Below are 24,675 nucleotides of genomic sequence, written 5' to 3'. Positions count from 1 at the left end.
AATCACTCAGTGGTTAAATGATAGAAATGATGTTTTAGTTAGGTTTGTGAAGTCTGCTGCAGGTAATGGTAACAATCCTAAAAAAGAAGTATGTATTGTTACTGCAGTTGACAGTATATACAAAGCCAGACGCCTAACACACGTAGCCCCCTTGCAATTTTGCAAGAATCTTGTAAATTACTATTTAAGTGGAAGTAAGGTTGTTGCACAATTAAACAATCGACAAACAGCTTGTGGTAGTTATAGCAGCTTACAACGCTGGCTGAAAGCAAATGCCCAACAACCAGTGCAAAATGAGCGTAACAGTGATCAAATAACATTTTTGATAATAATCAGGTGATTGCTAGAAACTGGAGAGTTACCTTTGGACACAAAACAACTGCATCTGTTATCACTATGCTTCTGCACATTACACCAGCATTATATAGTAATTTACAGGAAAGTCCACATCTTACTCCTAGACAGTGGTTGTTCCAGGAAAATAATAGTACCACAGTTGCCAGTATTAGGCATTATATAAAGGAAGCTGAAAGCAAGTTTGATACTATAAGAAATTGTTTCCTTGCAAGTAGGCTTAAGGCAATCGTTACAGAAAATAAAGGAACAGACAACGTACAGCAAAGGATAGATGGTAAGTTAATGTAACAGTTAACACTAACAAATAATATGAAAGAGGTGTTCTTATGTCCCCATGTAGAGGTACAAACACTTAACCCTTTACTTTCGTCTGTGTATAATTATCTATATTAAATTCTAACTGACAATGCAATTGCAAAATATTAGTATATTACTATAAGCGGTATTAATTTATAGTCCGTAAATCGGAATTACACAGTCGCGTAATACCACACACTATAAGGTGGTAGGACTTCCGGTACATAAGTAACACAAGGAAGAAACAAGAACAATACCAAAAGTTAACGCATGCGCAAGGGTTAAGATGTTTTTTCCACATGTCAAGGTTTAACACGATTAACTTAAACACCATCGTATATGTAAATTGATAAAAGTTTTATTTTAACACCATGTTTAGAAAAATAATAAAAAATTGTTACATTTACATTAAGTGTGTACTATAAATCATCCATACTTTTTAACCGGATGGTTCTTTCAGTACATAATTTATTTAATAATTATAAAACTTAACTATAATTAAGAAGGAACATATTTATTTATCTTAACAACATGTATATATATATACCACGATTAGTTCACTGGAACGCTTCTAAGTTGTTATTTGTTATTGTTTAAAGGGTTCATTGGTCCAATAAACAAAATAGACTTTGCGGATCCCTATGCATGGGCGACCAGTTGCCACCCGGATGAAAAACCACACGTTAAAGTAGGAGAACCTGCGTTGTTTAACCCTTGCTCATATGACTCTGTAAAAAAAGTACTCAAGGTAATGCTGTACTATCTTTGAAAATATACAATGTACAAAGAATATATGTAAATGTTTTGGAGTAATTCTAGTCATTTAAAGTACATCTGTGGCAAAATTTATAATTCTGCTTCATCTAATTCATATTAAAAAATTATTACCCGTAAATTCAACTTATACCTGTAAATGTGACATTACACATAATTATACATTTTAAAGTTACGTAAAGCACAAAGTATGAAATTTGTTAATTTTTTATTTTAATTTATATGATAACCCCTATATCGCTTTAGGAAATATGAACAATATCGAAACTGTATTTATATTTACATGGACAGCATGTACAAGACCAGTGTCATGTAGGAGATAACAGAACATGGACATGTGTAGGATGTGATGGCCTTCCCTATGTTCTAGGATCACGTTTGATCGAAAAAAATGATGATCTACGTGATATATTGCTTGTTCCCGGGCTAGGACACATAGAAATGACTGCCGTAAAGGCCTGTTTCAAACTTCTTTGGGACGTTTGCCTGCAAGATCTTGCAAAGATGCTTGGTTATCGCACACCACGTGCACTTATGTGCTGTAAGGCATGCACAAACCATCATAAGTCATGGATGATCTTAACAATATTCTTTTACGGTACTATTGATGAAATATTAACTACTTACATTTCACAAGATGAAGCTCCAACTGTAGCTGGTCTATATACATACATAGGCAGCTGTAAGGATAGAAATTTCCGTTTCATGTGCGATGTCGTCTTAAACTACGTGCTGGCAATATTGCATTTCGTTGTGGTACAAGGCGAAATAATACCGATTACATTATGGCTGGTAAAAGTAAATTTATGAAATTGTTCTATGGCTTAAATAATACAAATTATCAGGAGATCATGTACAGAGATTTTAAAACTCGCGTGTTAGCTCCAACAGCAGTAAAGGATTTCATATGTAAGAATGAGTCGTTTTCTGTTTCTGGCAATATCAGCAAAGGAGAAGGGGGTGATTTTGTCTTAGAGGCATACAATCGTAGGGCAAAGAGATGGCTACCTCCAGGCATTCCAAAGCAACATCACTGGGTCAATGTTTGCAGAAATTTGAATTTGCTAGAAAAGGTTAATTTCTATAATATTTATATTCTGATAAAAAGATTATATACAATAATTAAAATCAAAAGTAGTATAGGGTTCGGTTTAACCACAAGTAGTACGCATGCGCGGTGGCCATCTTGTTTCTAAATATGCTATTACATTTGCATAAAATATGTTTCTATCACATTAGTCTGCCATATTTGGTCATGTTCGGTCTATTTAAATCTAAATATCTCAGAATCGGTTAAAGATAAATTAATTATTTAAACGAAGTGACGACCACAAATATCACTCCTTGCTATTTATTTTAAAAGTACTATATCAAGGACGAATGAATTTCCCGTATATTTTATATAGTAGTTCATTGTACATAAATAGTAAAGTAAGATAAAATTTAAATTAAACATATCATGTCTTAATAAAAATATTTTAAAATGCCCGCCGCAAGTATATAATAATACACATTGTTTTTAGGCAAACGAGACGATTTATTTTTAAATAAGATGGCAGCCTTGAGTATGTTATAATTCGCATTGCCTATATATTAAATTGAAATAACTTATTTGAAAACACCATGACCACCACGCATTCTCAGTCACTGGGGTAAAAGCCAAATTTTAAAATAAAAAAAATATTAAAACATTTTTCTATTTTTTAAATCAACCCTCTTTTTAAAAATATTATAATGTAATAAATGAAATAGTGGTTATTACTTCCTTCAACATGTATTATTTTAATGTATTCAGATAAGAGAAAACACATTTAAAGAGATGTGCATGCCAGAAGAGTTAGATACTCTGTACCATCGAGATTTTTCCACGGAAATCTTTGAATGGAGGGTGAAAATGAGAAGCCTTAGATATTTAAGCAATGCAAGAGAAGAATATAGGTTTGTTCAAAATGTATTGCTAATTGCCTTTTCGTGCTTTACATTTTTCCCATAATTTGTATATATAAAAGAAATATGTTATTTACAATAAACACTTTCACAGCCAGCATGACTATATCGGCCCGATATACGTATAATGTCGGAATGTCGGCAAAATGTGCCGATGTAGGGCCGACATCCGGCAGTTGTAGTGCCGCAAAATATTTAAATCGGTAGATCGACATCAATCAGTGTAACTATTTTGTACGTCAGATTGACACCTGGCATGTATTGGATTCTGTAATATAACTATATTTTTATATATATTATGATAAATCTGAAAAAGTTATATAGTTGTTTATATGTGCTAATTTATTAAGCAAATATGATGAATGCCAGAATTAATAAAACTAGGTTCCAAACAAAATTGTAGACGGTATTTATCAGAATTTTACATATAATAAAGGGAGGTAATAATTAATATGCATTTTTATTTATATGTAAAATGCCGCCATAGAAAATATTTGTAATTAAAAATAAATATTGAAAATATAAATAGGTTTAAAATTTTAATTTAACAATTTTAATAGTGTTAAGAATATACATAAAGCTTACGTAACTGTATAAATAGTATATCAATAAAAATTAATAAGAGTCATACAAATGATGCGAGACACATCAGTTCTCAAGAAAATTACTCCGAGATTTTATAAAGTGTTTATTTTAACACAACTTTGATAAAGCAATCATCTGCCAATATCGAGCCGATATCATTTTGATGATGGACAAATATCGTTTGCCATTATCGGACCAATGTCATTATGATGTCGGCCCGATAACGTCTGCCGATGTCGGGCCGACATCATTCTTATTTCCAACCAATATTGAAGCCGATATCGAGCCGTTATAGACAACGACGTCGGTTTGATATGGGGCCGATATAGAATGCTGGATGGATTAATGACAACGTTTTATATGAAATTTGTCTTTAAGATACGTAGGACTATATTTCAAAATTATCTCTAATGATACTTATATTTACTGTTCAAAATAACTTAATAACATATGGTGTCACGTTAGAGTCAGATCAGAATACAATAGAATGAAAACCAAAAAATAAGATTTTTTCTCCATAGCCAAATTGTCACCTATGCTACTTTCAATTTGTTATTATCCATCGTCGTTTACACATACTCCATCGCTTGCTGTTTAGACATTTGAAACTTTAGTAGCGTGTTGTTTTTATTCTGTTTATGATATGGCAGTAATGGGACACCATATGTCGTAAACATATTGTGATGACTATATAATAACCGTTTTAAGTTACTGAACCAAATTCCATTTACATAATGTAATAAATGCAAGCTAACGTTTTACATTTTATGCTAAAATGTTTATTGAGATAAAAAGTAAGTCTTTAAAAGGACACATATTTACTTTATTTAGTGACCACACATCAGTTTCTGGCGAAAGACTGGATGTGGGTTTAATCAGATTTGAAAGAACCTGTGAAGAAAATTTAAATGCATACCTGGCATCCATTGAAAGAGGAATGGTGCCTGGTAAGGGGTTGTCTTTAACGCCAGTATTTACAACACCCCTTGATCGTACAAAGTTTCATGCTATTGAAAAAAAGACCAAACAACAGATAACGAGCATTATAGAGGAAGGCATCAGTGACATTCACAAACATGGCAACACTGACGAGGCGTTTGTTTTAGAGACTCAGTGGCAAAAAATAAGAGGTAAAATGATTAAACCAGTACAAAATTGTTTTATTTTATCATAATATTAGAAATTTATTTCATGTACGATTTAATGTGTGTAGGGCAGAAAAATTTGATGTCTTCCAAATCACTTTCAGTCTTAGCAACAATACCAACACACAGCGTATGGACCCAAAAATCACATTTCTTCCTGTACTCGCAATTGAGCCACAGGTCTTTTTTTTTTATTAGAAGCGGACATTCTGTGACAAATGTCACATTTTGTTTTTTCCCCTTCGTGAATAGCTTCCTCTTCTGGTACTTCTGGCGGGTCTGGGTATACCAAAGAGGATGAAGGCTGCAACTCCTCAAGTGCCACTGCCGCTGTTTCGACTGGTGTATGCGGTGTACTAGTATTCCCTACAGTTGTTAATATAATAGCTCTATTTGTATGAAATTTTACACGTTGATTTTTCAATGTAAGTTAATAATATTTAAATATTAAAAACTGAAATGCGTATATCTGACGTATATAGAGAACATACAGAAAATACCCAAAGAAATGGAACACATTTTTAAAAACTAACCTTTTTATTACTCTAATTATAAACGTCATTATTATTATTATTATTATTTTCACTGTAAAAACATACCTATTGAACATCCCTTACTTTTCCAATTGCCACAGACACCTGATTCAGTCTTCCAGTCTAGACTAAATTCTTCTTTTGTCATAGTAGACAACTCTTGAATCTATAATATTATCACAACCCTATAAGGTGCAATGTATTCTCGCGCGCATGTGTGTCTCTTTTTTTACTACATATGAATCAAGAATAATACGTCTAGGTTGTTATGTTATTATGAAAATGTATAAAGTATACTTCAGAACTTAAAAGGTGTTGTATGAAAAATTTTTTAATTGAAGCCACGTTATTATATATACATATTGCAGGGAAAACTAAAAATGAAATGCTGATGTTTTATAAGGAAGTGGTAGTTGCTTTAGAGAATGCTACAGCTGTTGAAAGTGACACAGGTAATGAATTTTACCTTTTTAAGAATTGTAGGCTTCCTATTATACGTAGTCTGTGCCCTTTTCTCAGCATCAGTTATGTATTCCACTACCACTGATCCTTTATGGTGGTTTTTTGCTCTTGATTTTTGACCCTTTACATTCTTTCCAGGGTTTTTGCCATTTGTTTTCTAATAGATGATGTCACATTAAATATATTGTAATATACACTATTATTATTATAAAAAAATTGAGATGATCTAAGTATCTTTATTAACATTTCAGAGGATGAAGACGAATGTACGGAGGACGAGTAACAGAAATAATTATGTGAATATGTTTATGGTAATTCTTAACTATTACAATTATCATTATTAAAAAAAACTCACCATAGTGCACTGAAAAACGCTTAAGACAGACACTGGAAAATTGATATGAATCGTCTGAAGGTCACAAAACCCGTGTACAGGAAGTCCAAAACCCGTGTACAGGAAGTCATATGATGGAATAAAATAAACATTTTGAGAAAAAAACAAACAATAAAAAAATAAATTAAAAACCAATTTAATTACGGGAACACCCTGTAGTTAATTAATAAAAAACAAAGAATTCGTTTAAATTAGCTGCTGAATCCGTATGATCAACGGTCACCAGGATGCGGAAGTTGAACAGAAATCGTGTAACAGCTTAATTTTCAGTGACATTTATCTATTTATATGTTTTTCACCCCATATTGTAGGTGTTATTCAAAAGCCCTTGTTTTTTACGCCAGATTTCCTAAAAAAAGTGGAGGTTTGATGTTGACAAAACATTTCATATTGCCAAGTACAAGTGAAAAGCGAGTGACATACGTTCCGTCTACTTTCGATAATTCGGATAAATATGAAAAAAAGACGGTTTTGTACCCTTCTTTTGTTCGATATATAGCTAGAACGAGCTATTTTAGCTCGTTCTAGCTATATAGCTCCTTCGGGCAATGAAACCAGACCTGTTGATGTCCGGATACTGATACAATTTCATATTGCGATATGCCTAAATCTCCAGTTTACAGAATATGTTTGACAAATTAAAATGATGCAAAGATAGTTTAACAGCATTTGACAGTATCTGAAATTAAAGTTTACCATGACTTTACCTCTTTATTAGAATATTTAAGTGAAATGTTCATCGCACAACGTGCACGAGTTGTAATGGCGTTCAAACGACGAAGGGAAGTAACTGTTTAAGTTACATTGCACTAAAAAGTCTAATTCAACAGCTATTGTTACATCACAATAAATAGCTCTTCTTTATTTTATAGATATAAAATTGACATTTCCAATGGCCGCAGCAAACATCAGGACCCATTTTAAACTGCAAAATCAGCTGAAAAATGAGTCTCCAAATTGAACCGTAGGAGGACCTGTTTCAGTGACCTTTAGATAATCTGCTGCCAATTCCAAGTGCAAATAATTTAGGCAACTAATTATAATAGGGTTGTTAACAGTAACATTTCAGCTTTCAATACGCTCAAAGAAAATGTTGTGCTGACAATGACAGTTTGGTAGCATTGTTTTTCCATGGTAACCTCAATTATAAGACATTTTTCTTATTACTTTTTATGCTCTCAAATTCTGATCTAGCTCTTTGGTTAAAAGGAACATTTTGATTTATTTTCTGTCTTGATGCAAATGTCATCTTGTTTTCTGTCTGATTTTTATGCAGAGAGAACAGTCCAACAATTACTTTTAGGAAATATACAGATTTGAAATCGATAACTGGCTTAATTATATCTACCAGAAATTATAGCCGATCTGAAAAATGACAACTAACTTTCAGTTATGATACTGTTGACATTAGGTGGCTAGTATTTCCATATTTTATCAAAATATAGAAACAGCATCTTGTTGAATAATACAACACTGTATGTTTGAATATCACCAACAAATGTTCATATAATGCTCAGTCTTCGAACCACAACCCCTTATAATTTTAAGAATTTTTATCCTGCATAACCAGTATAACCGTTTTGCTCTGTACTTTATTATGAACAAAACCTAACATTGTTTTTACTCGGTTTGTTGTTGAGATTGTGAAAGTTAACATTGACAAAAGGCCATTTCAATTACTGGCTACCTTGAATGGTTTAGAAATAAGGTAAGGGTCACTGAAACAGGTCCCACAGAAAATATCTTAGGCAGATCAAGATTGGTTGTGTTAAACTGTACCACATATTTTTGTGAACGATTTTCCACTCCTTTTTACATCATCTGAATTGGGGAAAGGCTACAATATAGTAATCTATAAATGAGACTAGTTCTTTTCCAAGAATTTACCTAATTCTCCCAGTGGTACTCTCAGGGTCACTGAAACTGGTACCTCGAGGATAGAGGTGGAGTATGATATAAGTTTCCGTGACAAATTCTGTCATGTTATTATTTCATTATGAAAATACTACCTACATGCAAAGCATAGATCTGTCATGTGACTTTAGCAAGAAAGAAAGTAAGGAAAATAGCTCTACAAAGCACAAAAAACATAAGGACTATTTGAACCCGCAATTAGGCCTATGTGAGAACCATTTTTCTCACGCCATTTTCCTGTTTAGTGTCTGTATGCCTTGACGATCAGAATAAGAACATGTGCACATTTACAAAGAATTACCTGTGCCTCTTATATGAATCTAATTAGCTATTAAATTAGTCAGTTATCACCCAAACCAAGGCCGATGTCATTTGTCTGACTGAAACTTGGTTAACACCGGAAAAAAGAACATATGAAATCTTCCCTAGCAGTCTAAATTACACAGTCTACAGAGATGATAGGTCATATTCAAAGGCGGAGGTGTCCTCCCTGCTGTAAGCAACGGGCTACTAAGTCAAGACCAGCCCTACCTAAAAACTGATTGCAATACAGTTTGATCCAAGTCGAAGATCTCCATCACTGGTCTAAAAGACATATGTGTTTGATCATATGACAAACCACATAAAAATGATGAACATTCACTAAATGAATTGTGGACATCAGTGTCCAAAATCCCTAAGAATAGTCACATCTGAATTTTCGGAGATTATAACCTTCCCAATATGGATTGGAAAATCCAGTCACCCACCCAAACATGTAAATTCAAAGATAAGTATGAGTCTTTCACCGAAAATCCCACAAATTTCAGCTTAGAACAAATGGTCAAACTCCCCACTCGATACAAAAAACATATTTGACTTCTACCTCACAAAAAATCACTCTGTTCTCCACAACATTCAAACACTCCCAAGTTTAGGTTCTTCTGATCATGACATTGTTCATCATGAACTCAATCTAAAAAGAGGCCGTCCAATCAAGGTTAAAAGACTCATTAAGTCATATAAAATGCCAACTGGTCAAATTTCAAGGACTTAAAACAGTTCTCCGAGGAATTTCTCAAGTGTAAGCACATTAATCTAAATACCTCTTGAAATAGTTTTAAGGAAGAAATAAATAGGTTAGTTGCAAAGTACATCCCATCAAGATTTAGCAAATCCCGTCAAGACCTCCCTTGGGTTACTCATGAAATCGTAAAACTAAATAAGAAAAGGGACAAACTTTATGAAAAGATCAAAAGGTCAACTTCCAAGAACCTAGATAATGTCAAGTCATTCAAAACTCTCAAAATGGTCATCCAAAGTAAAATAAGGAATGCATATGGGTCATACTTGGACTCAGTCATATTTAGCGACAGCGCAAACACAGTTCAAAAGAAATATTTTTATTCGTTCATCAAGCATAACAAAACAGAAAACAGTGGTGTCGCCCCTCTGCCCAATAATGGTACCCACTTACCAAGGCCAATATATTGAACAAACAGTTTAAGTCTGTCTTCTCCAAACCCCAGCCCCTTAGTCTTAAACAAATTGCAAAGCAAAGAGTGCAGTAGCTAACTCCTACATCCACCCATGACACCAATAGATATCACAGTCCAGGGCGTTGATAAACTGTTAACTGGTCTTAAGTTCCTAACCCAAATAAGGTATCAGGCCCGGGCTAAATCTCCCTTAGGTTACTAAAGGAACTGCACAGTGAGGTTGCCCCCATGCTTACACACATATTTCAATTGTTTTTGGACACAGGCAATGTCCCCGATGATTGGAGACATGCGGTTAAAAGGTAAAAAGTCCAAGGCCTGTAATTATCGTCTCATCTCACTTACATGCATAGCATCCAAACTCCTTGAACATAGCCTAATATCATGTCCTACTTTGACTCCTACAACATTCTCAACCCAAAGCAGCATGGGTTCAGGTAAAACACAGCTGCGAGATCCAACTCATAGGTTTCACACAAGAAGTTGCTGATTCCCTAGACCTAGGCCAGCAATCTGATGTCATTGTTATGGATTTCAGCAAAGCCTTCGACAAGGTCGATCACCATAAGATAGTCCACAAACTTAAACGTTTAGGCATAGATAGCAAGGTCATATTATGGATTATTAAACCATTTTTAAGTAATAGGTCACAACAAGTTCTTGTCGAAGGCTTCTTCAGATAGGTTACCAGTTCTTTCAGGGGCCCCCAGGGTTCAGTCCTAGGTTCTTGCCTCTTTCTTGCATACATTAATGACATGTCCGATAGTGTCAAAAGTAGGGTCCGCCTGTTCGCTGATGACACTATCATCTACCTTACCATCTCATCTCAGTCTTCAGCAAAAAGCTTACAGCATGACTTGCACTTATTAGAGTTATGGGAACAGGATTGTGCCATGGAATTCAGTCCTGATAAGTGTGAGATCCTAAGGATACATAGGAAGAGAAAACCTATCCTTTACCCCTACAGGTTACACAATACCCTACTTAAATAAGCAAATCAGTCCAAATACTTAGGTGTCACCAAAAGTAAGGATCTCAACTGGGGCCCCACATTAATAAAATCACCTCCAAGGCCAATAATACCCCCTGCTTCATTAAAAGGAATGTTAAAACCAATAATGCACAGGTCAAAGAAATTGCATATAAAACCTACGTCCGTCCCCAGGTAGATTACAGTTCTTCAGTCTGGTGTCCTTGGCAGAAGTATTTAATAAATAAAGTAGAAATGGTCCAAAGGTCAGCTGCCCGTTATGCAACAAATGACTACAGTTACACCAGTAGCTTAACAGATATAATCAATACTCTCAAGTGGAAAACGCTCGAACAACGTAGAAACCATGCCTCCCTGATCATGTTCTGTAAAATAAGAACCAACCTTGTAGCATACCCATCACCTCCTCCGTACTAGAAATCTGAAGTACTTAATTCCACATTCTAAGACCAACTCCCATTCTACATCCTTCTTCCCAAGGACCATCAGGATATGGAACAGTCTTCCAATATATGTCCAGTCAAGTCCAAGTCTGCTAATTATTGTCGGTAGACTTGACTCATGCTCTCTGTAGACCTGTGCATACTGTTTTTAACCTTAGACCTGTAGATCTTTTATCTTCTCAATATATGTATATACTATATATATTTTTAACCACCATGCACATAACATATCTTTTAAACTAATAACTGCTCCTGACAAGCGCCTGTCAAGTGTAATCAGCATTGATTTTACGGCAATTTAAAGTTGAAGTTGAAGTTGAAGTAAAAACAGGGACAAAGACCGCAAATGCTTTAGCACGTTCCTGCTGCAATGAACCTATGTACATTACAGAAACGGCAGGCATATATACATAAAAGACAGTCAAAGTAAAACGTACATTTTGCTGTAACTTTGAAACATGGTCGGGATAAAGAATGAGGGAGTTTAAGCTGCCAAGTGGTGTTTCTGTCATTAACCTTCCAAGACGGTTCAATACTATGTATTCCTTATTAATAAATGTGTTGGTAATGTACTCATTGTCTATTTTCACTTTAATTTATGTTTAATATGAAAAGCGTTATTGTTAAGCGGACGTTACATCATTTGTTACTTTAAACATTGATAGTATTTCTGAAGAAGACTCGAAAGCTCATTAAAATCTTTGTTATCTTTCAAAGACCCGAATACTTACTTACTTACATATGCATACGTTTCTGTAGGGTTTATAGTTGTATGAGGTTGCTTTCTTGATCTTATGGAATCTTTTATTTTCTTGTTTTTGATTAGATCTTAAGTATATTTGTGTTATTGCTTATAAATTCCTTATAACATACTATCTCTATAAATGTTTATTGTAAAGTAAATGCGGACAGAGGTATTAATTTAGAAGCTGAGAAGGCGTTAGAAAGATAGATTTATTTTGGCAAGAAATACATAATACATTGTTGAATAAAACGACATGTGAAGTACTAGTAATTTAAAATTAATAACAACATCGCATGCACACCGACACCGAAACAAAAAATTAGTAATCCTTTATTTCCATTGTGTAAATAAGAAATGATTTAGCATTTAATAGTTGTTAGTCTGGCTAAATGTTAAGGATTAATTGTTTCTTTTTAAAACTAAATTTATTATAGTTGATACCTGTTATAGGCAATTTGATTTCATCTAAAAGGTCAGACTCGGTGTGATTGCGAAACAGTAATATTAGGTGATTTCGGTAGTTGCTCTTTTCATCAAACTGGAGCATTGCATTATATGGCCAGTGCGAAGTCTATGGTTCGCATTCATTCTTGATCAGATCATCACTGAGCTTAGTCAATTATCACAGGCATCTGTAAGTTTAACTGATGATACATTATACAGCAACTGGTCATTTCACGCTCCCGTGCCCTTCCGCAATATCAACGTCTTTTATTTATTTTTTCTACTCCGCTGCATTGCTGTGTGTATGTTTAAAATTCTCTTTGTGATCCTATATCTCATGTTAGAAAAGAATGATGGCGTAAGAATGTGCATTCCTGAAATGTGGGCTTCATTAGCATATATATGTTTTTCACTTGTACTGCGGTACCCATACCTAAAAGGTATGTCTATATGTGATCGAAAAATTAATATGACGTTGACAATAATGCTAGAAAATGCAAAAAAAAAAAACCAAAATGCAAGTGACGGATACATGTTATACATCTAGTAGGACCACACGACTGAACTCAGTGGTAGTTTACTAGATGTTTATTACTTTTCTGTCCATCATACAATAATACAAAAAATACATCATTCTCTTGGATATGGAATACACTTGAAAACACTGTAATAGAGTGTTGGGTCTGAAAAATACATGTAAGCATCATAAATAAATGAATGATATCAAAGGATATCATGCTGATATCATACAGACAAAAGATATCAATAATTATGACATCTAACATACTATTAAAACATACTTGTAATAGACACATTAATTAATTACTTAATCACATGTAACATCATGTATATTACAAATACATTACAAGATATCCTTTAAAACATATAAAATACATAGATCTCAATGGTAAAACATTACACAGCCTAGTGGTCAATATATCTGGCAGAACCTAAACATATCACATATTAACAGAAACATACTTTATTACACCTTAAATATATTTCATATTTACGTACATGTATAACATGTATATAAGTAACACAAAACATAACATGACATACCTTATGTGTAACACAAGTACCCCTCTGATTCCTACATTCTGACAACTATCCTCACACAAACAAACTCTGTTCTCTGTGTACTGCTAATAACTGTATAACTGTGCTGTAAGGTTAAGATCAGAATATTCATGCAAAGTGTTAAAAGAATGGAGGGGCAGTTCGTAGATCAGCCATTACAAAAACAAGCGCCAATTCAAGAATGACAGAAGAATGCGCATAGGATTAATAAAACCGCTATTCAAGAAACAGCACTTAATCAAATCAATCTAGGCAAAGCAATAATAAACTGCAAACCAAAGAAATAAATACCTGAATCCAAACAATCCAAACAAATCTTAAAACCCAGTAAAACATATGACAGCTCCCAAAAGTACATGTCACTATATCTGTCATCAGTACTAGTCATGTCTAATTTGTCAGCTGTGAATGTTTAAAGACACTATACAGATTAAAAACAACATATTAAATATATATCAAAATAATGGCACTGCTACATACAATCCCTAATGGTCCCTTCTGTGACACTTGATCTACAGTCATAGTTGTTTAGAACGTGTCTGGCTGCAGCCCTCTGCACTCTTTCAGTTTCATATGTTAGACTTATTTTGCATGGATGCCAAGCAGTTGAGCAATATTCCAGTTGTGTGTGAACATATATTTTATATGCAACTTCTTTAATTTTTAAATTATTTTTTTGAACATTTCTTTTTATGTATTTTAGGGAATTGTTTGTCTTGTATGATACATTTTGTAAGTGTGATTTACTCACTGATTGTTACACCTAAATAATTAGCATATTTGTAGTTTTATGCCCCCGAAGGGAGGCATATAGTTTTTGAACCGTCTGTCTGTCGGTCTGTCGGTCTATCAGTCTGTCGGTCTGTCCGCATTTTCGTGTCCGGTCCATATCTTTGTCATCGATGGATGGATTTTCAAATAACTTTGCATGAATGTGTACCACAGTAAGACGACGTGTCGCGCGCAAGACCCAGGTCCGTAGCTTCAAAGGTCAAGGTCACACTTAGACTTTAAAGGTCATTTTTCATGATAGTTGGGCGTGCCCGGTCCATATCTTTGTCATCTATGGATGGATTTTCAAATAACTTGGCATGAATGTGTACCACAGTAAGACGACGTGTCGCGCGCAAGACCCAGGTCCGTAGCTCAAAGGTCAAGGTCACACTTAGACTTTAAAGGTCATTTTTCATGATAGTTTGGCGTGTCCGGTCCATAACTTTGTCATCGATGGATGGATTTTCAAATTACTTGGCATGAATGTGTACCACAGTAAGACGACGTGTCGCGCGCAAGACCCAGGTCCATAGCTTAAAGGTCAAGGTCACACTTAGAGGTTAAAGGTCATTTTTCATGATAGTTGGGCGTGTCCGGTCCATATCTTTGTCATCCATGGATGGATTTTCAAGTAACTACACATGAATGTATGGCACAGTAAGACGATGTGTCGCGTGCAAGACCCAGGTCTGTAGCTCAATGGTCAAGGTCACACTTAGACGTTAAAGGTCGTATTTCATGATAGTGCATTGATGGGCGTGTTTAGTCCATATCTTTGTGATTCATGCATGGATTTTAAAATAACTACGCATGAATGTGTGGCACAGTAAGATGACGTGTCGCGCGCAAGACCCAGATCCGTAGGTCAAAGGTCCTAAACTCTAACATCGGCCATAACTATTCATTCAAAGTGCCATCGGGGGCATGTGTCATCCTACGGAGACAGCTCTTGTTAATTCATGGTTATGTAGTTTATAGGGAAAAGCAATGGTTTGTCTCTTTATTGATATAAGTTAGAAAGAGGCAAGGTGCAAGGACATACCCTTGGGGTACCCCTGACATCACAGGTAGAATATCTGATTGGTGGCCTTTTACAACAACAGTTTGTGATCGTTCTTTTGTTAAGGAAAGATTTAATCCACACGACTGTTTTCTGTCAATGCCAAATTTAGATAGCATATACCAGAAGATTACAATCGACTTTGTTAAAGCCTTCGCCAAAATCCATTACTATGATTTTCATGGGAGCATTTTCAGAGGGTGGTGTTTTTCAAAACAGATTATTTTTCTTATATGTAACATAACATGTCAATGTTTTTCTTATATGTAACATAACATGTTAATATGTAACGTAACATGTTAATATGTAACATAACATGTTAATGAAAAAAAGTTTTTTTCTATTTTTGATAAGAAGACATGTCATACTAAATGATGGTTTTCATATCTAAAGTACTGAAAATGAGGTAACAAGATTTCATTGTTTATATGAAATAAAGAAGGAACTGAACCTTGAGTGAATTTGGTACGGAGAGTTGGACAGAATTTATCATAATACAAGGGAAGTAACTCTGTTCTGTTGTGACAGGTGCTAGGAGCCTGACGTAAACAGTTTAATTGAATTAAACAAAATCTTATAATCTGGTAAGTATATTAATATATTCCCATTTTAAAACTTTCTGGAATTATTTGTAAAAAAAAGAGAAATTGTTCCTAATGCACGGAACGTTAATTTGCGTAAATGATACAAGATCGGATAGGAAAATGTTCGGATGATTTACGGGCAGTGCTTGAGTAGAGGGTGAACACAGCTAATAATACTAATATACGGCTGTTCTTTATTTTCTATAAATCCACATAATAGTCTTATTTCGACATCAGATTTTCAGAGACTTGTATTTCCATAGAAAGAAGGAAGTGTCTAGTCCTGCGTTCTGGCTGTATGGTAGTCTTAACGCTAGCAAGACATTTCGACCCCAAGACATTTCAACCCCAAGAGACAATTCGACCCTAAGACATTTCAACCCCAACTCCTTGGACATGCCTGAAAACATCTAAGAATGCCGTCATTATTATATTTAAGCTTTAATCTATAGATAACTGAGCAATTTCAAAATGTAATAATGCTTAATTAGCAATTAAAATGTTAAAATACGGTTATTTTCGCGAAAATAAGATTTTTATTTACGAAAATGAGCCATATTTGTCTAAATTTCTTTATTTTCTAAAATTCTTTTTCAAATTTCTTAAAATAGAAAAAGTGGAAACTCCACAGGTCGCTCATTATTAGTACCTGCCTTCGTATGAGAAATGAGTGATTTTTATCTCACAATAACGAAATAATCATCATTTATAATTTTTTTTTTATTAACGAAAATAACGGGATTTATGTATCAGCCGCGTTTATTACGTAAATAATTTAAGAACAAACCGTTCCGATTATCTATCTCATATACTTGGTGTTTATTTATATTTTCAAATCATCTTAAAGACTATTTTGGTACACGGCTATATTAAAAAAAAAAAACAAGATTTTTAAATCATGGGCCGATTTCGCTGATTTTAATTATGAAAATAACTTTAATAAAGTCACATCATTCTTTAATACCTCTTTATTTATCTATTTCAACCAAATATAAATAATTATAATGTAACTCAAAGAAGTTTAAGATGTCACCATCTTCATTACATTGATATTTAAAATCATAATCAGAAAAACATGATCTTTTGATTGAATTATCACACCTTGATTAATTGTTTGTTGATATACAGCACGTGTATATTTATCTGCAGTGTGCATTGCAATTAACAACCAATTAAGCGATTGTGGTGACATCGGATATTTATTAACATGTGTCAACATTATCTTTAATTTCGGCGAAAATGTAAAGAAAACAATAGGAAATTAAACAACACATTATTTAATGTTATTTTCGTAAGCGATTTTGACGCACACATAAAGTATTTGCTTTACAGAAATACAGAATATGATTTTTGTTATTTACAAACTGCTCTTTTCTTTTCTATGAACGACATTCCTTCCAGTTGTAAAATATCAAATACGAAATCCCCGTTACTGCAAAATATAAGAATATATGAGTACTGTTCTGTTAAAAACGGGGAAAAATTATTATTATATTTCATATCTGTAAAGAAAATGTGGCAGCCGTATTACTTTTTTCTATATTAAATATTTTAGCAAATACACGTGATTTAAAGTATGATTTTAAAAGTATGATTTTAGCAACTTCAAGCAATTTCGGTCACACTTTAAAACGGAATCCACCTAAAAAAACGGGATACACCGGAATACATTTTCCATAACCGGGATACATCTGTATTTTGTAAGTTAAATGTATTTTTGAAGTTTTTTTTAAATAATTCAATCATATATATCATAAATGAATAAAATATGAAAGGAAAATAAAATATGTTCACGCAAAATTTCCATTACCGAAATACACCATTATTTTATTAATAAATGGTATTTTTGTAGAGTTTATTGCAGAAATCATTCGTGTATAATATAAATAATACTGGCAGTAAGTTTCAGAAGGATAAATAAAATTCTTTAACGCAAAATGATTTTATAAGAGACTGAAATTCGGCGACCACGCGGGAAATTACCATAACCGAAATACACCCGTATTTCTTTAACAAATGGTATTTTTGAAGTGATTTATGACTGAATTCAAACATATATATCATAAATTATTATTTTCTAAAAGGAAATTAAAATACTTTTGCGCGTTATGTCTTGTACATTATTGAAAATCGGCGTGCGCACTGGAAATTTGTGCATTCGGAATTTCCATGTCCTAGATTCTCTAATGTACAAAGGTATTTCTTTAATAAATCGTGTTTTTAGGGTTTATGATAGAATTCAATCATATCTCAAATAAATAATTAATTTACAAAAGGAAAATAAAATGCACAACACGTTTTTACACGAAGTTGAAAATTTGTTGAGCGCACGGGAAATTTGCGCACTCGTGGATGAACAACAATCGCCATAATTTTGTTAGCTTTTAAATTAAATTAAAGCTTATCATACTTAACTGCACTTACCTTAAGCTTGTAAGACATTATTTGTCACGTGTATTGCTTACAAATATACTGATTAATTGATATAATCAATAGGTGTGATAATCCAATCAAACTCTATCAGGACTAATCAGAGGCACGTGTTTGTTACGCCGCATATATTCAAAGGACATTAATTGTGTTTTGGCAATAAATGCAGTAAACGCTTTTATATTCATATATAAACATGATATAATTCTTTTAAAAACTGATTTTTCATAATAAATTTTCTTCTTAAATTATCAAATTAAACATGAAGAAATAATTCAATTAGTTCCAATAATAAACTTTCCGGTCAGCGCAGTTTATTCACTGGCATGTTGTTTGTGTATGATTCATTTAAAAATAGAATGTTTATATACATCTATATATATTAATATTTTCTAAAATATGCAAAATGGAAGAAATATAAAATGAAAACATACAACTATTTCTGAGGGGTCGAAATGTCTTTGGGGTCGAATTGTCCAAGAAAATTAAATTTTGGGGTGAAATGTCTTGGGGTCGAAATGTCTTGGGGTCGAAATGTCCAAGATTCGTCTTAACACTGCTTAAGGCAGACCGATTTCACAGAATTATATTGCCTTTAGGTCTGAAATTAGGTATGAAAAAAAAAATAATATCTCAAATCTTATATTGTACAGGAGGCTTTATGTTCTGTTTTTGTGTCCACGATACATTCACTACAATAAACATTCATTTTAACCCTTGAATTAAACTTACCATGCTAGACATGATTGATTCTTCCTTTGCACAGGGTTCTCGGAAACGCCGAAATCGGCGTCCCTGTACGCATAATTGGTCCCAGTATACGCGTGTTTATTGCAGCTTAGGAGTCCTCGGACACACATTTTTGCAGTGGGACGCAAGCATTAAAATCTTGAAAATTAATTGAATACATAAACCTACGAATACACAAGGTTTGACTCGAGAGAAAAATATGTGGGCGGAGTTACTCGCTTATCATTAATTGCCGCGTATAGCCAATCAGCGTTGTCCGTTTCCACTACACCGTGAGACAGGCGGCATATGTTGATCAGCTCAATTACATGTGATTGTCGGCGTGAGTGCAAAGGTGATAACCGCTAATTGTAAACGACGGATTACGAAGTGTTTGAAGTAACTTCAATTGTATTCTCACGTACTAATTACAAGGCAGAATTATTTAAAGAACTTTTTAGAAAATGTGATAATTAGGCTTAATTATGAATGTCCGAGTAATTTTAAGACGCTGTCGATGTGGTCTTAACGTGATTATTTTTCTACAAATTTGCTGATGTTATTGAAGAAGCATTATGCTGATCATAGACACACTGTGCATTCTTTTGTTGTATTTTAGACCAAATATTTTAATGTTATGCTCTTAATAAGTATTAAAATAGAAGTAGTAATTATTTATATATTTTCTTTTCACTGTATGTTTATATACGTTTCCATTCTGAAATAAAAATTAAGGTAAAGAAAAAAATTATCAAGGGGAATTTTGTCCAACTTGATATTTTCACAAGGGGGATTTTGTCCACCTTGATAATTTCACAGAGGGATTTTGTCCAGGTAGATCAGAAACAGCAGGAGGGGGAAGGGGGTAGTTTGTCCAGGGGTGATTATGTCCTACATTCATTTTTTATTGCATTTTTCACCTATTTAGTCTTTACCATTTTATCTCACCTTAACAATATTTGGGTTCGAGCCTCACTCGGGGCGTTGAATTTTTCATGTGAGGAAGCCATCCAGCTGGCTTACGGAAGGTCGGTGGTTCTACCCAGGTGCCTGCTCGTGATGAAATAATGCACGGAGGGGCACCTGGGGTCTTCCTCCACCATTAAAGCTGGAAAGTCGCCATATGACCTATCGTGTCGGTGCGACGTTAAATAAAACAATATTTGGGTGAAGAAATTGTGATTACAAAATGTCAGTGTCGGTCTACACTTAATTTGACAGTACAACAGAGGCATGTGTTTTGACAAAACGTTAAAGTCTGTCGGTCAGTCTAGTTGGGACTGCAACTTTTTCAGCTTTGGGAGTCCCAGGACTGCAACTTGAAATTGCTAGTGAGAACCCTGCTTTGCAGCCAGCGTAGATCATAATTAACCTGCACATCCAAGCAGTCTGATCAAAGCTGCACTGTTTGTATTCAGTCAGTATTTTTTGGTAAGCACCCCTTTTAACAATTAATGGTACTGTCCAAATTTTGAGATGGACAAGCGCATTATAGAAATTTAGCATGCTAAGGGTTCATACAGTAACATGTATGCAGGGAATATACACATCCTCTGATACTTGGACTCTTCATGTAAAATTACCAGCAGCTGTGTGCTGTGAAAAAATGATATTAGAGATCAATCATTCCTGCCTGGCAAATCTCAGGTATTGCATGTATTTACTATATTGCCCAGGAGGTGTTAACTATTGCTTGAATCTTTTAATGGGGAATGCACGACTTTTTCACTCAGGGACCTCATTTGAAATTCAGGTCCTTATATCAAAGAATGAAAATGTATCAAATTACATATTGCAGGGTCCATACATTCTGTCATTCTCTTTACACAAATGATAATTCCTGAATATTAATGCATGGGATAAGGAACAGCCATTGAGAAAGGGTATGCAGAAGGGAAGAAAGATTAGGACTACTTAACCCTTACCCTAGGCCTACTAAATTTCTAAAATGGACTGGTCCATCATTAAATTTGGGCAATACCATTTATTATTAGCTTGACTTTGAAGAAAAAGTAGAGCTATTGTACTCGCCCTGGCGTCGGCATCGCCGTTGGTTAAAGTTTTTGATAAAGTCAGATATCTCTGTTACTATCAAAGCTATTGACTTGAAACTTAAAATAGTTATTTGCTATCAAAGTCTACACCAGGATAAACAATCCCCATAGCTCTGATTTGAATTTTGACAGAATTATGCCCCTTTTTAACTTAGAATTTTTTGTTAAGATTTTTGATAAAGTCAAATATCTCTGTTACTATTAAAGCTTTTGACTTGAAACTCATAATAGTTATTTACTATCAAAATCTACACCAGGAGACTCAATTACCATAACTCTGATTTGAATTTCGACAGAATTATGCCCCCTTTTAACTTAGAATTTTTGGTTAAAGTTTTTGATAAAGTCAAATATCTCTGTTACTCTCAAAGCTTTTGACTTGAAACTTAAAATACTTACTTACCATCAAAGTCTACACCAGGAGAAACAATCCCCATAATCTGATTTGAATTTTAACAGAATTGTGTCCCTTTTTATCTAAAAATTTTTTGTTAAAATTTTTGATAAAGTCAGATATCTCTGTTACTATTAAAGCTTTTGACTTGAAACTCAAAATAGTTATTTACTATCAAAGTCTACACCAGGAGACACAATTCCCATAACTTTGATTGAATTTTGACAGAGTGATGTCTCTTTTTAACTTGGATTTTTTTTTACTGGCAAAGCTCTAATTCAGAGTCAAGCGCTGAGAAAAGTTGAGTGCGCTGTTTTACGGACAGCTCTTGTTCAAAGGGATGTTCACTGAAGATTTACTGATTGAATAGCGAACAGTGCAGATCATGATCAGCAGGCACAGGTCGCAAAAGCAAAATCACTTGCTGCCAGCAGGCTTAAGTTTAATAATCTATATTTGGACTAGTTAGTTGTAACTTAGACCTGTGTATGCCTACATTTGATTTAGAAGTGATCAGTCTAGAGAGTGAAAATTATAGAGTCCATTTTGCGAAATGAACTTTACATCTAAGAAATGCAAGGCTCAAGCTGCCAGTCCCATTATCGCTATTAGCCTTTATTTGATCTAAATGGCTAATATTTTATTACTTTGGCGACAGAAACTGGTGATTATTTTATTCAGCAGCTGCTCTAATAAAAAGTCATTATTTATTTGCCTGCAGTCAGATTTATTGCCTGTTTATTCCAAACGAAGGTCAACATGTATAAGATGATGATAATGTCATATTGCCTTTGTTGCAGATTATGCAGACGAGAATAAATCCAGTTTAAAAAGTACTCAAATATAATTAGAAATTTATTAAATGGCATTGTGAAAATGTAATTTTTTCAAGGTAGAAAATTCAGAGCAAGTTTTGCATGCAAAAGGCAGCCTGTAACAACTGTAATTTTGTATTGCATTGAAATTCCATGCAAGACACCCTTAGTATGTATTAAACGTGTTTGCATACCCAGGTAAGGTTGTAAGTAGCCTAATGCAAAACTTTTTGGAGGATTTTATATATAAACAGCTCTAATGAACTATGTAAATTAAGAAAATAATTCTGTTTCTGAAAGTACTTTCAGCAAACTGTTTTGATACAGGTACATCCATTCTAAGGAGCAGTTTTTGTAGAACATCAGCTGTAATTCCAATTTTTCTTATGGGAGGTGATTCGAAAAATTTAGCATTTCAAAATGCTTCTCTAAAATGCCCTTATGATGTTATAGTAAAATGATGTGCTTTTCCAACTTATTCTCTGGGTGGAAAACTACTTTAAATGTTTTATAGAAAGACAACTAGTATTCAGAGTCTTAATATGAGCCTCGCCATGGGAAAACCAACATAGTGGGTATGCGACCAGCATGGATCCAGACCAGCCTGCGCATCCGTGCAGTCTGGTCAGGATCCATGCTGTTCGCTAACAGTTTCTCCAATTCCAATAGGCTTTAAAAGCGAACAGCATGGAGCCTGACCAGACTGCGCGGATGCGCAGGCTGGTCTGGATCCATGCTGGTCGCAAACCCACTATGTTGGTTTTCTCATGGCACGGCTCATATTATAAGATCATAGATGTGAGACCTCTTAAGGAAATCTGATTTGAACCTGGAAATGATAAAAAAAGATATTTGAAGAATTGATGTATGAAATTACAAAAGAACAAGTGGTTTTTAATATTTTGCTTACTAGTTGACTACTTGTCACTTTTTAGCACACCTGAGCATAGAGTGCTCAAGGTGAGCTTTTATAGAGTGCTCAAGGTGAGCTTTTGTGATCGCCATGTGTCCGTGGTCCGTCCGCCATCAGTCGTCATCAACAATTTGACTGTTGACACTCTAGAGGTCACAATTTGGCCCTATCTTAATGAAACTGGGTTAGAATGTTATCCTCAATAAAATCTTGGATTAGTTTGATATTAGGTCATCTGGGGTAAAAAACTAGGTCACCAGGTCAAATCAAAGGAAAAGCTTTTAACACTCTAGAGGCCACATTTATGACTGTATCTTCATGAAACTTGGTCAGAATGTAAATCTTGATGATCTTAAGGTCAAAGTCAAATCTGGGTCAGGTTGGATAACTAGGTCACCAGGTCAAATCAAAGGAAAAGCTTGTTAACACTCTAGAGACCACATTTATGACTGTATCTTCATGAAACCTGGTCAGAATGTAAGTCTTGATGATCTTTAGGCCATGTTCAAATCTAGGTCAAGTGGAGTCAGAAACTAGGTCAGATCAAAGGCAAAGCTTGTTAACACTCTAGAGGTCACATTTATGGCTGTACTTTAATGAAACTTTGTCAGAATGTTAACCTTGATGATCTTTAAGTCAAGTTAAAACCTGGGTCAGGTAGGGTCAAAAACTAGGTCCCCAGGTCAAATCAAAGGAAAAACTAATTAACTCTCTATAGGACACATTCATGACCATATCATAATGAAACTGGGTCAGAATGTTAATCTTGATGATCTTTAGATGAAGAGTAAATCTGGTTCATGTTGGTTCAAAAACTAGGTCACCAGGTAAAATAAAAGGAAAAGCTAGTGAACATTCTAGATACCACATTGATTAACATATCTTTAGGAAACTTGGTCAGAATGTTAATCTTAATGATTTTAAGGTTAAGTTCCAATCTATTTCAGGTGGGGTCGAAAACTAGGTCACCAGGTCAAATCAAAAGTAAAGCTTGTTAACAATCTAGAAGCTACATTTATGACTATATCTTTATGAAACTTAGCCAGAATGTTAATCTTGATGATCTTTAGGGCAAGTTCGAATCTGGGTCATATGGGATATAAAACTAGGTTACTAGGTCAAATTAAAGGAAAAACTAGTTAACTCTCCAGAGGCCACATTTGATGTATCTTAATGAAACTCGGTCAGAATGTTAATCTTGATGATCTTTAGGTCAGTAGGTCAGGTGAGCGATACAGGGCCTTCCTGGCCCTCTTGTTTTGAAATAAATAGATTTTAAAGATGTCAGGCCAGCAAGTTCACTGCTTGCTAGTATCTGAATAACAGCCCTAAG

The 24,675-nt window shown here is 34.3% G+C and overlaps 3 protein-coding genes and 1 pseudogene across 5 annotated transcripts in view; 3 read left to right on the top strand and 1 right to left on the bottom strand.

Annotated features, from left to right (window-relative positions):
* The window catches only part of LOC128556930 (uncharacterized), a 2,201-nt pseudogene extending 982 nt beyond the window's left edge, over positions 1 to 1,219 (top strand).
* A 936-nt stretch (positions 1,220 to 2,155) lies between these two features.
* Positions 2,156 to 6,465, top strand: LOC128556931 (uncharacterized). Of its 2 annotated transcripts, XM_053542949.1 has the most exons (5): positions 2,156 to 2,501; positions 3,224 to 3,366; positions 4,792 to 5,090; positions 6,007 to 6,090; positions 6,352 to 6,465. In XM_053542949.1, the coding sequence occupies exons 1-5, from the start codon at positions 2,214 to 2,216 to the stop codon at positions 6,381 to 6,383; spliced, it is 846 nt and encodes a 281-aa protein (XP_053398924.1). In that variant the 5' UTR covers positions 2,156 to 2,213; the 3' UTR covers positions 6,384 to 6,465. The 2 variants fall into 2 exon arrangements, with proteins under 2 accessions (XP_053398924.1, XP_053398922.1); XM_053542947.1 differs by lacking the exon at positions 6,352 to 6,465 and having other exon boundaries at positions 6,007 to 6,185.
* Positions 5,109 to 6,244, bottom strand: LOC123526916 (uncharacterized). Of its 2 annotated transcripts, XR_008370916.1 has the most exons (3): positions 6,105 to 6,244; positions 5,705 to 5,804; positions 5,186 to 5,471 (listed from the first exon to the last, which is right to left on the bottom strand). XR_008370916.1 is itself a non-coding variant. In XM_053542950.1 (2 exons), the coding sequence occupies exons 1-2, from the start codon at positions 5,784 to 5,786 to the stop codon at positions 5,251 to 5,253; spliced, it is 303 nt and encodes a 100-aa protein (XP_053398925.1). In that variant the 5' UTR covers positions 5,787 to 5,969; the 3' UTR covers positions 5,109 to 5,250. The 2 variants fall into 2 exon arrangements, 1 of the variants encoding a protein (XP_053398925.1); XM_053542950.1 differs by lacking the exon at positions 6,105 to 6,244 and having other exon boundaries at positions 5,109 to 5,471; positions 5,705 to 5,969.
* A 9,404-nt stretch (positions 6,466 to 15,869) lies between the features above and the next one.
* Positions 15,870 to 24,675, top strand: part of LOC123556677 (UDP-glucose 6-dehydrogenase-like) — a 35,968-nt gene continuing 27,162 nt past the window's right edge. The window contains exon 1 of the mRNA XM_053542945.1: positions 15,870 to 16,007. The gene's annotated coding sequence lies outside the window, so the exon portion shown is untranslated. The remainder of the gene's footprint in view (positions 16,008 to 24,675) is intronic.

Source organism: Mercenaria mercenaria, chromosome 5 (assembly GCF_021730395.1).
Source record: "Mercenaria mercenaria strain notata chromosome 5, MADL_Memer_1, whole genome shotgun sequence".
NCBI lineage: Eukaryota > Metazoa > Mollusca > Bivalvia > Venerida > Veneridae > Mercenaria > Mercenaria mercenaria.
This window is presented reverse-complemented; position numbering and strand designations above follow the sequence as displayed.

Coding starts and splice junctions, on each gene's coding strand:
- LOC128556931 (XM_053542947.1), top strand. CDS start 2,214: ATGGCTGGTAAAAGTAAATTTATGAAATTGTTCTATGGCTTAAATAAT. Junction 2,502..3,223: donor ATTTGAATTTGCTAGAAAAG/GTTAATTTCTAT, acceptor TAATGTATTCAG/ATAAGAGAAAACACATTTAA. Junction 5,091..6,006: donor TCAGTGGCAAAAAATAAGAG/GTAAAATGATTA, acceptor TACATATTGCAG/GGAAAACTAAAAATGAAATG.
- LOC123526916 (XM_053542950.1), bottom strand. CDS start 5,786: ATGACAAAAGAAGAATTTAGTCTAGACTGGAAGACTGAATCAGGTGTC. Junction 5,472..5,704: donor AAGTAAGGGATGTTCAATAG/GTATGTTTTTAC, acceptor TAACAACTGTAG/GGAATACTAGTACACCGCAT.